Genomic DNA, 17459 nt, shown 5'->3' on the forward strand with positions numbered 1-17459 from the left:
CCCCGGCTTGGGAACGCGACTCGCGTCGCCGAGAGCCGGTTGCCCTTCAGCCTGGGTGGTGGTCCCGGCCGCTGCCCGCCCCACGCCATGAGGTTCTTCGGCTGGTGGCAGGCACTGCTGTGGGTGCTGGGGCTTCCCGCCCGCGGCCTGGAGGGTGAGTGCGGGCCGGGGAGGCCGTGTGTGCAGACAGAACGAGAGGGAGGTCCGGCCGCGGTGCGCGCCTCGCCGCCCCCAGGCGTCCTCCGCGCGTTGCCGGGCGGCCTCCTGCCCGCGCCGCGCTGCCCAATCGCGGGCCGCCGCCGTCGTGGGGCCGGCCGCGGGGCAGGAGTCGGGGTGTCACCGGCCCGACCGGGGAGCCCCGGCGTCCGCCGCCCACCGAGGCCGACTCTCCCGCGGCGAGCGCTCCGCCTCGCAGCGCCGCCGAGGCCCCCGCGCTGGGCAGCTCTCCCGCGGAGGCCGGTCGTGCGGGCGCCTGTGGTGGCCTGCCGCTCGAGCGTTTCCGGGGGGTCCTGGAGCGGGCAGGACCCCGGCAGGTGCCGAGGCGCCGAGGGTGAGGCACAGCGGTGCGGTTCCCGCTTGCACTACCTCGTTATAATGGAGTTCGTGTTGTTATTTTCCCATTTTGTGGACGAATGAGCTCAGACTCAGGGCCAGCAAGTCCTTTGCCGGGATCGCAGGGCTGGGAGCTGAGGAGCCGCGATTCCAGGCCAGGACTTGCCTGACCGCCAGCCCGAGAGACCGCGGCACCTGCGTGACCCCTAGTCACGGCTGCAGCTTTGGACTCTGGCTGGCGTCCCTGTATGGAATAACGGCCGGCTCTCCTGCCCTCTGGCTTCCTTTGGGTCCGAGTGGGTGGCGATGGTCTCAGAGGTCACCGCAGGCTGGCTCTGACCCCCGCTGAAAGCTGCCTTGCTGTTCTGAGGTTCCGTGGCTGCTTCTGCCTCTGGGCTCTTATGGCCTGTGAGTGGTGAGCAGTCCCCGGTGCTGTTCCTGGCCTTGGAGTGCCTTGCCATTACCTTCACTGTCTCTGGGCCTGGCCCACATAATGGTGGTCTGTGTACTAAAACTGCCTCACATCGCCCAGATAAATGCGCTGTTTGCTGGCCGAGCCCCTGCTGATTCAGGGGCCAATGGGAGCCCACCTGGGCAGTGAGCGTCACATTCGGGTCCACCGTGAGGATGGCCCAAGCCACCTGATGGGTCATCGGTTATCTTGGCCAGGCCAGCAGGTTCCTCCTTTTTTTTCCTGCAGAGGGCGCCACGGGCACTGCAGCAGCTGGAGGTGGCGGTGCTGACCAGGGATTGAGTACAGGTGGAGTGGACTCGCTTCGGACCGTTGCCCAGGTCTCTCCTGGCGGTCAGCTCTTACTGCGCACCTGTGCGCTGGCCCTGGGAGGGCGGTGGCGGGCCAGGCCGTGCAGCCGGGCGAACGCAGGCAATGAGTCCTGATCGAGTGGGAAAATTGCAGGAATGGAAAATCTGTGTGGGAGAGTCCTAGGGCTCGTTGGCTGTCATGGGGGATCTCCCACCCTGGTCTGGGGGTCTGGGACCATGCCCTTGCAGAGGTGAAGTTTGGGTTGAGACCTGAAGGGTGAGTGGGTTTTCCAGGAGAGGGAGAGGGGAGGCTGTCCCCGCACAGAAGCAGCCGCACTCTGTTAGGAGACTGACTGGGGACAGTTAGGTGACTTCCGCCATTGTCCAGGGGAGATATAGCAGTGGCCAGGTTGCGGAGTGCTAGGGGATGCGGGAAGTAGATGGACTCTGAATATGATTTTTATTTATTTTAGAATTAAAAAATATTTATTTTATGTGAAAGGCAGAGTTAGCGAGATCTTCCATCTGCTGGTTTGTTCCCCAAATGGCCTCAATGACTAGAGCTGGGCCAGGCTGAAGTCAGGATCCAGGGGCTTCTTCCGGGTCTCCCACATGGGTACGGGGGCCCAAGCACTTGAATGTGACTTTTGTTTGTAAAGATTTATTTATTATTTGAAAGTCAGAGTCAGAGAAGGAGAGGCAGAGACAGAGAGACAGAGAGAGAGAGAGAGAGAAAAAGAGATCGTCCTTCTGCTGTTCACTCCCCAGATGGCCACAATGAGCTGGGCTGGGTCAGGGTGAAGCCAGGACCAGGAGCTTCAACCAAATCTCCCACACGGGTGCAGGGGCCCAAGCACTTGGGCCATCTTCTGCTGCTTTCCCAGGCCATGGCAGGGAGCTGGATTGGAAGTAGAGCAGCTGGGACTCGAACTGGCCCCCAGGTACTGCAGGCAGTGGCTTTACCTGCTGTGCCACAGCACCAGCCCCTGAAGATTTTTTTTAATTTTTTATTTCTTTATTTTTTATTTTTTGACAGGCAGAGTTAGAACGAGAGAGACAGAGAGAAAGGTCTTCCTTTTCCATTGGTTCACCCCCCAAATGGCTGCCATGGCTGTTGTGCTGCGGCTGGTGCACTGCACCGATCTGAAGCCAGGAGCCAGCTGCCTCTTCCTGGTCTCCCACGCGGGTGCAGGGCCCAAGCACTTGGGCCATCCTCCACTGCCTTCCCGGGCCACAGCAGAGAGCTGGCCTGGAAGAGGGGCAACAGGGACAGAATCTGGCGCCCCGACCAGGACTAGAACCCGGTGTGCCAGCGCCACAGGTGGAGGATTAGCCAAGTGAGCCGTGACGCTGGCCCTGAAGATGATTTTTAAAGGAGATTTATTTATTTGAGAGAAAGAGAGAAACAGGGAAAGATCTTCTATCTACTGGTTCACTTCCAGATGCTTCCACAGCTGGGGCTGGGCCAGTCCCAAGCTGGGAGCCAGGGATGCAACACGCGCCTCCCATGTGGGTGGCAGGGACGCCGCCACTTGAGCCCGGGGAGCCCAGCAGCAGGAAGGTGCAGTAGGGAGTGATGTGGATTTCGGGTGTCCCAAGCAGCGTTTTAACTCCTGGCTAATGTCTGCCCTCCCACTTGTGCATCACCGGCTACTAGGACTCAGCTGTGGTGCTTTTCCATCTCTTTGGAGTCTGAGCGCGGGTCATCGGCATCTGACTGCGGCTGTTGGTGCCGGGGACCAGCCACATCTGTGCTCAGGCGATCCGCACGGTAGCCCTGCGTTAGGGGTACGGGCTCCGTTTGCTAGATGAGTGCGCTGAGGATTGCCTGTGCTGCCCGTCCAGCCTCTGGCTGTTTTTGGTTCTTCCCCTGCTGTCTGCCACAGCAGACCCTGTGCAAAACCCGGCCGCTGGTCGGAAGCCTGCTGAGAAAAGCGGGAAGGGTGTGGAGACACCGACCTAGGCGTGCGCTGCCTGGCTGGTGCTGCCACTCTTGTTCCCCACAGTTTTCCTGCTGCTGCCAGGGGTGCAGTCGTTTTCACCTTCTGCATGGCTCAGGCTGCCATCAACTTGTCGGTTAAGAAGTGTTCTCTTGGGGCCAGTGCTGTGGCGCAGCGGGTGAGACTGCCCGTTGCAGTGCCGGCATCCCACACGTGTCACAGTGCTGGTTTGAGTCCTGGCTACTCTGTGCTTCTGGCTCAAGTACGTGGGCCTCTTCCACCCATGTGGGAGACCTAGGCAGAGTCCCTGGCTCCTGGCTCCTGGCTTCAGCCTGGCCTGGCCCTGGCAGTTGTGGCCATTTGGGCAGAGTGCCAGCAGATGGAAGCGCTCTCTGTCTCCATTGCTATGCCTTTCAAACAAATAAAGAAATCTTAAAAAAAGAAAGTTTCTTAAAAGGCACATACCATGCAAAGACTCCCTGGCTGTCCCCTGGGATGATTCCATGTTGCTTTCCTTCCTTATACCTAAGTAAAAGCACTGGTTCCTGAATGCATAAGGATGTTTTTCAGAGCCAGCACTGTGGTGTAGTGGGCTAAGCCTCCACCTCTGGCGTCGGCATCCCATATGGGTGTTGGTTTGTGTCCAGCAGATGGAAGACCTCTCTCTCTCTCTCTCTGCCTCTGCCTCTCTGTAACTCTGCTTTTTTTTTTTTTTTTTTTTTTTTTTTTTTTTTTTTTGACAGAGTTAGACAGTGAGAGAGAGAGAGAAAGGTCTTCCTTCCATTTGTTCACCCCCCCAAATGGCCGCCAAGGCTGTCACGCTGCACCAATCTGAAGCCAGGAGCCAGGTGCTTCCTCCTGGTCTCCCATGCGGGTGCAGGGCCCAAGGACCTGGGCCATCCTCCACTGCACTCCCGGGCCACAGCAGAGAGCTGGCCTGGAAGAGGGGCAATCAGGACAGAATCCGGTGCCCCAACCGGGACTAGAACCTGGGGTGCCGGCGCAGCAGGCGGAGGATCAGCCTAGTGAGCCGTGGCGCCGGCCCTGCCTTTCAAATATATAAATAAATCTTTAAAAGAATAATAAAAAAGAGTGTTTTTCTTCCCAGTCTGTCCTGTGTACTTGAAAAACCATAATCCTGAGCAAAGTCCGCTTCGGCACCCCTGGCCCTGCCAGTTGGTTTTCTGCCGGAGCCGTCCCTCAAAGGGTGATCAGAGAGAGCCAGCTTCTCCTTTGTGCCGTGACGTTTTTCTCTTGAGGTTCTCGACTGTTTGGCTGAGCTCCGTGTGCCTGTGGCGCCTGGGGTGTTGACTGGTGTTAGAGCAGATCTCCATCAGCTGGGGTGTTCAGGAGTAGGGGGAGACCCAAACCTCCCTTCTTCCCAGACTCAGCCCCTCTGGCTTCGTTTTCTGCTCTGTCTTGTGGGTGACATAGCAAACCTGTTTGTTTCTTTCTTCTGGTTATACAAGCAGGACACGCTCATCGACCGAAGGCTGTAGAAAGACTGCTAATCGGCACAGCCGCCTGCCTGGGCAGCCAGTCCCTTCTCTGGGTTGTAGTCGTGGAAGTCCCTCATCTCTGCCCTGACCCTGCTTGCCTGTTTTCCCTGTCAGCATCGTAGACCCTTAGGTTGCTCCTGTGTTCCAAAACCACAGTAGGAGCCCCTCAGTCTTGGCTGCCTCTGACCTGGCTTCCTGCTGATGGACCGTGCGTGGGAGGCAGCACCTGTTTCCACCTGGTCTGCTTTTGCTTCTGCCTTAAGGAGTTCTGTTGAGGTTTTCGTCACAGAGATAAGCTTCTGTATCTGAAGACGTGCTTAACCTTTGCTTTTGAAAGCCCCTCCTGCTGGGCATGGGCTTCTAGATGCACAGATAGCTGTTTTCTTTCAGTGCTTCCAGGATGCTGCTTGGGGTCAGCGTTGTGGCGCGGTGTGGCGTAGCAGTTAAAGCTGCTGACTGTGACGCCAGCATCCTGTGCGGGCACCACTTGATGTCCTGGCCGCTCCAGTTCCCTGCCAGTGGCCTGGGAAAAGCAGTGGAGATGCCCCAAGTGCTTGGGCCTCTCACCCATGCGGGAGACCTGGAAGAAGGTCCTGGCTCCTGGCTTTTACCTGGACTGGCCAAGTCCCAGCTGTTGTGACCACCTGGGAAGTGAACCAGTGGATGGAAGATCTCCCTCTCTCTCCCCCTCTTTCTGTGTAACTCTTTCAAATAAGTAACTAAATCTGAAAAAAAAAAAAAAAAAAAAAGTTGTTGCTCTAGCTCACATTGTTTCCAGCAAGAAATCTGTCACCTTATCTTTGTTCCTTTATATGTGTCTTTTTCTCTCTGGCTGCTTTTAAGACCCCCCCCCCCCCCCATTGTGAATGGTTTTGAGCTGTTTCATTATGAGTAGCCTTGGTGTAGTTTTTTTGGGGGATGGGGGTTTGTTGAGCTTCTTGGATCTATGGATATATGTTTTTTTCTTTTAATAATTTTTTTTTAACTCAAGAGGTAGAGTTACAGACTCTGAGAGGGAGAGAGAGAGAGAGACAGAGATAAAGGTCTTCCATCTGCTGGCTCACTCTCCAAATGGCCTCAACAGCTGGAACTGGGCCGATCTGAAGCCAGGAGCCAGGAGCTTCTTCTGGGTGGGTCTCCCATGAGGGTGCAGGGGCCCAAGCAGAGAGCTGGATTGAAAGAGGAGCAGCTGGGACTCGAACAGGCACCCATATGGGATACTGGTGCCACAGGTGGAGGATTAACCGACTGTGCCACAGTGCTGGCCCTGGATTTATGTTTTTTTTTTTTTTTTAGATTTATGTATTTATTTGAAAGAGTTACACAGAGAGAGAAGGAAAGGTAGGGAGAGAGGTCTTCCATCCGATGGTTCACTCCCCAGTTGGCCGCAACGTGCTTGTTGGAAGCCAGAACCAGGAGCTTCTTCTGGGTGGGTCTCCCCTGCAGGTGCAGAGGCCCAAAGACTTGGACCATCCTCTGCTGCTTTCCCGGGTCCTAACAGAGAGCTGGAGCTCGAATGGGCGCCCGTATGGGATGTGGCACTGCACGTGGCGGCTTTGCGTGCTGCGCCACAGCACCGGCCCCTCCCTTTCCTCCTTTTGATGGTTTTCCCTGGTTTTGAGTATATGCTCGCGTGTATGTGCTGCCCAGGGGGGCGGGTCCTCTTCCTGGGCAGCTCTCTTGTCTCCAGTGTTCTGAATGCAGTCTCTGGCTGGCGGGGTCTCCCTGGACTCTTGACTGGGGGGCATCTGATGGATTTTGCCTGGGATCCCTGCCCTGAGCCACAGCTGGAGCTCCCCCGGGGCACTAAGCTGGAGAATTGCAGGGCTCCCCTCATTTGTCTCCTGTTTCTTGGGGACCGCTGTATGAAAATCTGGTTTCTTGAAGCTGTCGTTTCATGTATTTTGTCTGTTTTTTCAGTTGTTTTAGTACAGAGATCAGTCTGGTCCCTGCTGCCCCCTCTATCTCAGAACAGGATTCCCAGGGAATGGTTTTGAGTTGCCAGATGAATCCGCAGAGCTCTCTGAGGTCTTTACAAGTGTGCACACCTCGGGAGGCTCCCAGGCCTCTCAAGCCCCGCTTTTATTTACATGCTGCTGACACGCTGCTGGCACATAGAGGTCATCCAGCAGCCGGCGGTTCCCTGGCTGCCTGGGGTGTTTCTGCCGCCTTCATTTCCCTGGGCCGGTGCCTGGCATGGCGTTGATGAGAATTGGAGGTCAGCAGAGGTTGTTGAGTGAGTGTATGATACTGCCTGGGACTCATCCTTATCTGATCATCTTTCTCAAGACCCAGTCGCTGGTTCCAGTGTGGGAGAAAAGTCCCCCTCTTCCTCCCGCTGCCGTCCCTGCGCTGCTGGGCCCATTTCCCCAGGGCTGCGAGCAGGAGAGCAGAGCTTCGCCGACAGCGGCCCCCAGTGAGGAGCTGCAGGCTGGTTTGAGCTGTTTCCCTCCAGCAGCCTGGGCCAGCATCCCCCAGGGTATCGTGGTGGGGAAGGGAAGGCCCTTTGGGAGTAGTAGCTGGAAAACTGCTCCTGGACCCGGCTCTGTGCTTCTAGCTGTGTGCCTTTGGGCACAGTGCTCAGCATGCCTGGGGCTCAGCCTGTCATCTGTTACGTGAGTATATTGGTTATGCTAGTTGTGGGCTTGTCATCTGTTCAGTGGGTATACTAGTTAGCTTTTCGTTACTCCAGCTACCTACCTAAGACAAGCTACTCATGAAGAAAGAAGGTTTATTTCAGCTCCTGGTTTTGGTGGGTCACAGTCCAAGATTGGGTGGTCCCATTAATCTGGTGCCTTTTATTTTTTAAAATATTTATTTATTAATTATTTGAAAGATATAGACAGAAAGGAAGGCAGAGAGAGAGAATTTCTTCCATCTGCTGGTTCATTCCTCAAATGGCCACAGTGTCAAGGGCAGGGCCAGATTGAAGCCAGGAGCCTGGAACCCCATCCTAGTCCCCCACAGGGTGGGCAGGAGCCAAGGGTTTGGCCTCCTCCAGCAGGGAGCTGGATCAGAAGTGGAGCAGCCAGGACTTGAACTGGCACTCATATGGTACGCCAACATCACAGGCAGTGGCTTAACCTACTGCTCCACAACGCCAGCCCCTGATGAGGGTGGTGGGTGGCAGATTACCTGCAGGGGAGGGATCATGTGGAGTCGGGACCCAGGGAGCACACCTGTCATTTGTCCTGGTGAAGCCCGCGCGATTCCGTTATAGGAAACCCATGGTCACAGCCCAGGCCAGTGCAGTGCCTTCACTCCCCAAGGCCCTACCTGCAGGCACCATAATGAGTCAACCCATGACTTGGGGGCTTTAACATCTTCATGAATTAGGGAGCCAAATCCCATTTAAACCACAGCAGTGGCCTTGATCACCCTGTCCTGCCATCTCACAGGGCTGTTAGCATATGTGCAAAGATGCCTTGCCCTGGTAGAATTTTATATAACACCACTATTATTTTCTTGGTAGTCTTACCAAAGAAAGGAACATGTTGAAGTGTTTACATTTTCTTTTCCTAGTTGGGTGCCTGTGCCGCTTATTTTTGGTTACATTGCACTTGGTAAGCAGCAGGTTTCAGGTGAAGCTGTGCATTGGTTCATTTATTTATTTGAAATTTTTACTTTAGTGCCTCCGTGTGACCTGCTTCCTTACTCTGAGATTGTGTGTTGGGTGGCTTTTGGGGCTGGCTGGTGGTTTAATGGAATGGGTAACTTTCTCTCTTAAAGGAGACTTTCTGATTTGAGAACTAACTCTCGGGAGCTCTTTGTTTTCTTTCTCGAGTCACACGTGACCGTGCTCATGGTGGCATGTTTTAGTTGCAGAGGGAAGTGGTCACCTGTGGTCGGAGGAGCAGCCTGTGGCCCCTCTCCAGGTGGGGGCCGTGCACCTGAGCGAGGAGGAGCCCTCGCACAACTCGAGGAGCCAGGCCGGGGCCGCAGAAGAGGAAGACGCGGTGCTGGGGCTGGACATGCTTGGCCATCCCATGGCTGTGCTGTCCGTGGTGCCCGGGGAAGCCGAGGACCCGCTGAGCGCCGAGCCCAGCGTGGATGGCACGTGCAGGGCAGACGGCGAGGAGGGCTCGAGGTGCCAGCCCCGGGAGAGCCTCCTCTCGCTGGACAGTGCGGGGGCGAGCTCCCGCGGCCGTGATCAGGAGGAGGAGCGCTACGGCGAGCCAGAGGTGGCCGAGCCGGCCCCAGCCCCCACCGAGGACTCCAACAGCACCGAGAGCCCCAAGTCCCCCAAGGTCAGCTGTGAGGAGAGAAATGTGACCGGGCTAGAAAATTTCACTCTGAAAATTTTAAATATGTCCCAGGTAAGGAAACCATCACGGAAGACTTAGGTTCAGGCCGTTGGTTTTGTGATTTGATACCTGAGCAGCTTTCAGATGGAGGGCCGCCCGTGTCGTCAGTGGGAGGCTGGCTAGTGGCTGCTCCCGTGAAAACCGATCCTCGCTGGGGTCTGTGGGGAGGGAGGAGCTGGAACTGCTGTGGGTGCTGATTTCTCAGGTGGCCTCGAGGCAGCCTCCCACCAAGCCTCGGGATGAAGTTCCAGGAGGCAGACAGGTGCTGGGCCTTCTTCTTCCAGAGGACTCACTCACTGAAGAAGCAACTTAAAAGTACCTGAATTAGGAGCATTGTAATTTAGCCTTAGTTAGACAAAACATGTTTCATCAGTGCCAGGTTTCTGTCTCCACCAAAGAATGAGAGCCTCAGGTTCATTCTGGAGTGGGAACAGAGACCGTGTCCCCAGCCCAGCCGTGCTGGGTAAAGGTGATTGCACAGGGCATCCTGGAATCAGGACTGCCCATGGAGGAGGGCCGAGGAGCCGGAAGAGCAGGAGAGTGGGGCTGCTTATGTGAGAGGAGTCTCCGCTAGTTCTGACAGCTGCGACTGCGTGTTGTCAACCAGGCCACCGTGGTGCTCAGAGCCCCTCCAGGGGCAGGGCTGGCCTCGCCTCCCCTCCTGAGTGCTGGGCGGCCGGTTCGCAGGTGTCACACACGTGACTGGCACAGCCTGAGCTACAGTTTAAACAGTGGTGGACACTGGGGTGCTGCACCAGTGAACTGGATCAGTGTCTGGACAGTTACATTCGTCTGGTTGCTTAGTCCAGGCTTGGCTCTGCTGAGGCGGGAGGCTGAGATCCCGTTGCTCCCATGATGCCGCTGTAGACTGAGCAGCACAGTTCAAAGGTCGGGAGTGAGTGCCTAGTGTTTCTATTAATGAAAAATAGCAAAATTTCCCTGTAGTCATGTTTAAAAAGATTTATTTGAAAGGCAAAGCAACAGGGAGACAGAGAAAGAGGGAGAGAGATTGATCTTGCATTTGCTGGTTCACTCCTCAAATGGCCACAACAGCCAGAGCAGGGCCAGGCCAAAGCCAGGAGCCAGGAACTCCATCTGGGTCTCCCACGTGGGTGGCAGGGGATCCAACTGCTTGAGCCTTTACCTGCTGCCTCTTGGGGTGCACATTGGCCGGAACCCGGATTGGAAGCAGAGCTGAGTCTCAGACCAGGCACTCCAGTGGTGTCTCCGCTGGTGCCTTAACCTGTGAGGCAAACGCCGCCCCGGTGGGCTTTTCTGCACATTCGTGGATTCGGATGGGTCAGAATCCCAAAGCTCGTCCCCGCCCCACCGCCAGTTCTCCCTGCTGGCAGCTGTTTGCTGCTTCTCCAGTGTCCTTGCGTGTGGCTGACTCCTGTGCTCGCCTCTCTTCCCGCAGGACCTCATGGACTTCCTCAACCCCAACGGCAGCGACTGCACCCTCGTCCTCTTCTACACCCCGTGGTGCCGCTTCTCTGCCAGCCTTGCCCCTCACTTTAACTCTCTGCCCCGGGCGTTTCCGGCTCTTCACTTCCTGGCCCTGGATGCGTCTCAGCACAGCAGGTGCCTTTCCCGGGAGGGGTCTGCGCCTCCTCCTGATGCTTGCAGTGTTCGGAGGTAGAAATTGGTGACGTCAGAAGCAGAGGAGGTGGGCAGGATGTGGGGCGTGGGAAGGTAAGAGTGAGTGGTACAGACTCTCACATCGCCGGGGGCTGGTGGTCTCACTTGCTGGAGGCCCCTTGGAGAAAGAGGCCCGGTCTCTGTGTGGTGGATTTCAAGGGGCAGGCTTTCCAGGTCCTGGCTAGACTGAATTAGCCCAGCTGGTATCACAGTGGATATCCTTTGTGACTTTAAACTACAGTTTACACCATACCCCTGGTGGCCTAGCTGCCAGCACCCTGTCCTGTGTCTGCCTCCCCTCTCCTCCCCTCCCCTCCCCTCCCCTCCCCTCTCTGTTCCCCTTTTCTTCTTATTTACACTTGTTTGTGCATGCACATTCTGTGCTAGGCAAGGAAGTCATGAATTGACTTAGCTCTTTGAAATGACCTCGGTCCTTGCTTTACACTTGTTTTATATTGTTCCTTGGGCTTCTGTCTGTGGAAGTAATTGTGTCCCTGAGAACCTGGTCCGGATGCTGTGTGTTTCCACTCAGTGCCATGGCCGCACCAGGGTCCTGCACAGTGTGTCTTAGCCCCCTCTTCTCATTCGAGATGCTCTGTAGCAGGTCCAAGGGAGGTCATATGCGGCTGCATCTGGGATGTCAGGAAGCCGTCCATGTGGGGGTGACATGAAGCTGAGTGACACTGTATCTGCACACCGCTGATTTGCATTGTGGGAATGTAACTGCCAGTGTTGACCCAATACCACTGATGAGGAACAAAATGCCCAGCAAAGTAGTTGGTGGTCATACCGCTTGAGGAAAATCCCTAGTTAGGTGGCCTGTGCCAGGGGAACAGACTGATGGCAAGGATGGTGTGGATCAGTGTCCAGCCTTGAGCAGGCCCTCTGCTGCCCCCGAGCACACCCGGCACTCTTTGGTTATGGCTCTAGCACTGCCCCCACAGCACTCTTTTTTTTTTTTTTTAAAGATTTATTTATTTACCTGAAAGGCAGAATTACAGAGAGGCAGAGGCAGAGACAGAGAAGAGAAAGGTTTTCCATCCACTGGTGCACTCCCCAAATGTCCGCAACATCTGGAGCTGTGCCGATCTGAAGCCAGGAGACAGGAGCTTCCTCCAGGTCTCCCACGCGGGTACAGGGGCCCAAGCACTTGGACCATCTTTCACTGCTTTCCCAGGCCATAGCAGAGAGCTGGATGGGAAGTGGAGCAGCTGGGACTTGAACTTGAGTGCTCATAGGGAATGCCAGCACTGCAGGCGGTGGCTTTATCTGCTATGCCACAGCGCTGACCTCCCACAGACTTTTAGCGTCTGCTTTGTTCTTCTTTCACCTCGTGCGGTGCCCGGTTTGTTGCCCTACTTGTGGATAGCAGGACACTTGTTATTACATGGGCCGGACATGTGTTTGCTTCCCATGTTCGTATGTACACTTCAGCATGTGTACAGGAGCACACTGCGGCTCCTCCAGCGTGGCTGTTTTACTAATGGCGGAAGCTGAGGTGTGGGGAGGTTAGGTCCTCTGCGGAGGTCACACTGCCGTATCAGTGGCAGCGCTGAGGCTTGGGCACGATGACTGCGGAGTGTCACCACTAACCAGGCTATATGGGCAGGGGAACCAGCCGTGCACGGGTCCTGTGCTGCAGAGATGTCCTTCCCTGTGTGACCCTCCGCGGGGCTGTGCGCGCCCACGTTCGCTTCCCCATGCCCAGACCTCATCGCTTTCCCTCAGTTGGCCTCCTTGGGGGTGGTGATGGGCACTCGGAAGAGACTGCAGTTTTCCATCAGGTGCACTTTGTCCACGAGTGAGAATTTTCTGGTCGATCTGTTGTGACTGTTAGGAACTCAGCTAACGGAAAGCACTGCGGGTTGCAGAACAGGAATGCCCGCCCTGTGCTGTGCAGGCAAGACGTCGGGCACGAGCCGAAGCCTGCAAGGAACCTCCTTCTGGCACACAGCCCCGAGCCTCACTGATTTCTGTCCATCCTGCAGACGGTTGGGGAGAAAGCCCACCGTTCATCGTGTCTTCTGACTGACCTCTCTCTCGTAGCCTTTCTACCAGGTTTGGCACCGTGGCTGTTCCTAACATTTTGTTATTCCAAGGAGCGAAACCAATGGCTAGATTCAATCACACGGATCGAACGTTGGAAACGCTGAAAGTCTTCATTTTCAATCAGACAGGTATGTGGACACAGTGCCCCGAGGGCGCTCACCCTCCGTGGGTTCTGTCTGCATGGCAGAACTCCTTTCCTCAGGGAAGGAGTCAAGATTGTCTTTGGTTTGTCCCAAACCGTCACAGTCCTGTTAGTGTCACAGTCACTGGCGAGCTTAACAGGCACGCGTAATCTGCTGGAGATACTCTGTGTTTTCAAAACAGAAACGCGAACCAAGCTTTATGGAAATCTAAATCGCACGCCACACCCTGTACCAGCAGATACCATTTGCATACATTTTTCACTTGTTTGATATCTACACAAGATTTGCACGCATCTTTGGCATACAGGGTGATGAAATTTCACAGTGAACGTGAAGCAGAACACAAGCAGTGCTCTCGCAGCCCTGCTGCACCTACTGCCCCTGCCCTCCCCAGAGGTAGCCACAGCCTGACTCCTGATAGCGCAGGCCACCGTGGCCTGCTCAGCACGTTCTGTTAGTGGACGCGTGGAGCATTCTGTATTGTTGGGCTTGTGTTGCCCAGCGTTGTGTTTGTGAGATGCGTCTGCATTGCCATGTGTGGCTATGTTTTGCTCATTTTCATTGCTGTGTGCTGGGCCATTTCTCAGTCCATTTGCAGATGCTATTCAAGCTCCTTAGTATTTGCTAAAACTTACGTATTATTTATTTATTTCTATTTCGCTCTGCCCATAAAAATTTGAGCACTATAAATTGAAATTTCTGCTACCGGAAAAGTTCACTCCTAAAAAGTGTTAATCTCAGTTATGAACATCCCACTTCTTCCTCGAGTACAGTCATTGGGAGTCAATGCAAATTATAGCATGCTTTCTGTTTATTTTAGGTTGCATTCTAGGGCTGAAGCAGAAAGAGCTGTGAGCTTGTGGGAGTAAGAGTGGGATGTTACATGGTGTTAGCTGTTGCAGGGCTGGTACCAGATCCTTGACTGACATGGGCAGACGAAGGCCTTTGGCCTGGTGCACTAGGAAATCCTAGAACACAAATTGAATCCATGAGCCCCAGCATCTCTGCTGCCCACTGATCCCAGTGGGAGCTGGCTGTTCTAACAGTTTCTGGTAATGCAAGTGAAAGAGTTTTTGCATTTAGCTTTACCTAGCCTGCGGATATATTCTGTGGACCTCTCAAAATGGCTTTTGCGGGTTACTTGTTGGACTTTTATCTGGAAAGAGAACAAAAAGCAACTCTGAACAGTGCATTGAGTGAGAAACTTGGGAGCACTTCCCAGCAGTTCTGGTGTTTTAGCTCTGAACAGCCAAGTGGAGAGCCAGTCCCTTGATGTGGCAAGGAGAGAGCGAGCTGCGGGTTACACGGACAGACAGTGAGCTTCACTCCGCACACGCCAGTGGGGGCTCTGTTTTGGGACTGTGTGCCACTTTGCATACCCCGTGTGCTCCTTCAGAGAAACCCGAGGTGGTGCGTGTGCCGGCTGATGTGAAACCGTGCATTTCTCTTGCAGGTATAGAAGCCAAGAAAAACGTGGTGGTGACGCCAGCTGACCAGATCGGCCCCCTGCCCAGCACTTTGGTAAAAAGTGTGGACTGGCTGCTTGTATTTTCCTTATTCTTTCTGATTAGTTTCATTATGTACGCCACCATTCGAACTGAGAATATTAGGTGGCTAATTCCGGGACAAGAGCAGGAGCACGTGGAGTGATGAGGGGCCCAGAGGGAAGAGGAATTTCAGTCCTTCGTTTCAGAACCTGGCACTGCCGGCTTTCAAACGTTTTCTCCAGGGAAGTGTTGATTGCAGCTTCCATCACAGGAGAGGAATCACATCTGCCGAACAACTGGATGTGGAGGAATTATCCACTGGTGTTTTAACCAGGCGGGCAATAGGCACGTGCATACATTCACCAGAACTCATTGTTCTTGTTTTACCCACTGAACAGAATGCAGTGTTTTATTTGAAATGTGAAGACAGTGAGTATAACGAGCCTAGCGTGCTGTCTAGGCAGCAGAGACAGGCCTGTGGGACTGCAGTTTTAGAAAGCTCCTGATTCCTCCCATCTAAGAAGGTTAGTTTTCCGGTTGCTTGCACTTTCTCTTTCCATGTCTGCAAGCAGGAGTGTTTTGTTCTGGGAAGAGTAACTGGAATTGATAAATGTGACCCCGTAAGTAACAACTGATGGAAAATAAAACAGTCAGATACCTTGGTGTTTGCAATCTCGTCTCTCACTGCCTAGAGAAACTGAAGTGGTTTAGGTTGTTCTGGGTAAGGCGGATCCTGGGAGAAGCTCACTGAGGATCCATTCTGTGCTAAAGCCTGAACTGTGGTGGAAGTTATTTCACCAGTGTGCACTGTCAGAACCGTCAGTTGCTGCTGGCACTGTGCCAGGTTTAGTGAGCCCTCCCCTCCCCCAGAAGAAGTGTGACTCCCTGTTCTTGCCCACAAGTTGATTCTAGTCCAGTTCAGGACATAATCAGGAAAGAGACACCATGTGACTGCTGCAAACCTTTTGAAAAGCTCTTTCTAAAAGACCCGTTAAATTCAGATGTGACGGCTGTCTTACATTACTTTTACACTATTGCTGTTGTTTGGGAATAGTTGAGTGTTTACCTCATAAAACACCCTAAGTCCCATACAGACAGAACCTCAGTAGGTCTCCTCAAGTGTCACACTGAGTGAGAGCTTCCCACTTTCTAGTTTTGTGCCACTGTGAACAGCTGTGGCCAGGGCGGTCACGGGCAGAGGGGACTGTGGCTGAGAACGGTGCCATTATTCTGTCTGTTTTACAGATGAGCAGCTGGCACAGGGGTTAAAGAACTTACTCAGGTTACACAGATGGCGAATAAAAGGGGGGAAAACCCGAGTGATTATCCATCTGTCCATCTCTTATAATACCTAACATTTGAGTTACTACTGTGTGACTGTCATCTACTACTTTTTTTTTTTTTTTTGGACAGGCAGAGTGGACAGAGAGAGAGAGAGAGAAAGGTCTTCCTTTTCCATTGGTTCACTCCCCAAGTGGCTTCTGCAGCCGGCGCGCTGTGGTCGGCGTACCACACTGATCCGAAGCCAGGAGCCAGGTGCTTCTCCTGGTCTCCCATGCGGGTTGCAGGGCCCAAGGACTTGGGCCATCCTCTACTGCACTTCCGGGCCACAGCAGAGAGCTGGACTGGAAGAAGAGCAACCGGGACAGAATCCGGCGCCCCGACTGGGACTAGAACCCGGGGTGCCAGCGCCGCAGGCGGAAGATTAGCCTAGTGAGCCACGGCACTGGCTTGTCATGCACTATTTTTCAGTGTTTTACCTCAGCTATTTCACTTGCCCATACAGTAGCCCTATAGCATTGGTACTACCAAGTATCCTTATTTGAGGGCAGGCATTTAGCATAGGGGCTAAGATGCCCACATCTGGAACACCTGGGTTCTGTTCCTGGCTCTGGCTTCTGACTCCAGCTTCCTGCTAATGCATACCCTGGGCAGCAGCAGTAACGGCGGAAGTAGGTGGGTTCCTCCTGCCCATGCAGGAGACGTGGATTCTGTTCTGGCTCCCAGCTTCAGCCATGGCTGTTGGCCGGTGAACCAGCAAATAGTAGGTCTCACAGCATGTCTCTCTCACACTAAATAAAAATTTTAAGGGGCTGGCGCCGTGGCATAGTGGGTAGAGTTGCCACCTACAGTGCCAGCATCCTATAGGGGCATTGGTTTGAGTCCTGGCTGCTCCACTTCCGATCCAACTCTCTGCTGTGGCCTGGGAAAGCAGTGGAAGATGGCTTTTTTTTTGAGTGCTTGGGCCCCTGCACCCACATGGGAGACCTGGAAGAAGCCCCTGGCTCTTGGCTTCAGATCAGTGCAGCTCTGGCCATTGCAGTCAACTGGGGATTGAACCAGTGGATGGAAGACCTCTCTCTCTCTGTCTCTCTGCCTCTCCTTTCTCTGTGTAACTCTGACATTCAAAATAAGTGAATCTTTAAAAAAATTTTTTTAAATCTCCATCTTTCAGAGTAAACTGAAATCCCAAATAACTTGCTTTATTATCATTTACTTTATTTTTTTTTTCTTTTTCTTTTTCTTTTTTTTTTTTTTACAGGCAGAGTGGACAGTGAGAGAGAGAGACAGAGAGAAAGGTCTTCCTTTGTCGTTGGTTCACTCTCCAATGGCCGCCGCGGCCGGCGCACCGCGCTGATCCAATGGCAGGAGCCAGGTACTTCTCCTGGTCTCCCATGGGGTGCAGGGCCCAAGCACTTGGGCCATCCTCCACTGCACTCCCTGGCCACAGCAGAGACCTGGCCTGGAAGAGGGGCAACCGGGACAGAATCCAGCACCCTGACCGGGACTAGAACCCGGGGTGCCGGCGCCGCAAGGCGGAGGATTAGCCTAGTGAGCCGCGGCGCCGGCCTATCATTTACTTTAAACAATTTATTTATTGGAAAGGCAGAGTTGGTGGGGGAAGACACAGAGATTGTCCATCTCCTGGTTCACTCCCAAATGGCCACAACTACCAGGGTTAGGCCAGGCTGAAGCCAGGAGTTAGGAGCTTCATCTGATCTCCCACTTGAGTGCAGGGGCCCAAGGACTTGGGCCCCCTTCTGCTGCTTTCCCAGGCACATCAGCAGGGAGATGGATCAGAAGA

General features: G+C 54.2%; 1 protein-coding gene across 2 annotated transcripts; it reads left to right on the forward strand.

The window, feature by feature from the left end:
* The first annotated feature begins 9 nt into the window (after nucleotides 1-9).
* Nucleotides 10-15033, forward strand: TXNDC15 (thioredoxin domain containing 15). 2 transcript variants are annotated; one of them, XM_017341065.4, is made up of 5 exons: nucleotides 10-154; nucleotides 8573-9069; nucleotides 10475-10638; nucleotides 12742-12872; nucleotides 14341-15033. In XM_017341065.4, the coding sequence occupies exons 1-5, from the start codon at nucleotides 88-90 to the stop codon at nucleotides 14535-14537; spliced, it is 1056 nt and encodes a 351-aa protein (XP_017196554.4). In that variant the 5' UTR covers nucleotides 10-87; the 3' UTR covers nucleotides 14538-15033. The 2 variants fall into 2 exon arrangements, with proteins under 2 accessions (XP_017196554.4, XP_017196555.4); XM_017341066.4 differs by having other exon boundaries at nucleotides 8579-9069.
* Nucleotides 15034-17459: the final 2426 nt, after the last annotated feature.

This window comes from Oryctolagus cuniculus, chromosome 6 (assembly GCF_051225735.1).
Source record: "Oryctolagus cuniculus isolate XC-2025 breed Fujian yellow rabbit chromosome 6, ASM5122573v1, whole genome shotgun sequence".
Lineage (NCBI taxonomy): Eukaryota > Metazoa > Chordata > Mammalia > Lagomorpha > Leporidae > Oryctolagus > Oryctolagus cuniculus.

Excerpts from the sequence above, each read along its gene's own strand:
- TXNDC15 (XM_017341065.4), top strand. The coding sequence starts at position 88 with ATGAGGTTCTTCGGCTGGTGGCAGGCACTGCTGTGGGTGCTGGGGCTT. Across the intron at positions 155-8,572 it reads TCCCGCCCGCGGCCTGGAGG|TTGCAGAGGGAAGTGGTCAC; the intron begins GTGAGTGCGGGC and ends GGCATGTTTTAG. Across the intron at positions 12,873-14,340 it reads CTTCATTTTCAATCAGACAG|GTATAGAAGCCAAGAAAAAC; the intron begins GTATGTGGACAC and ends TTTCTCTTGCAG.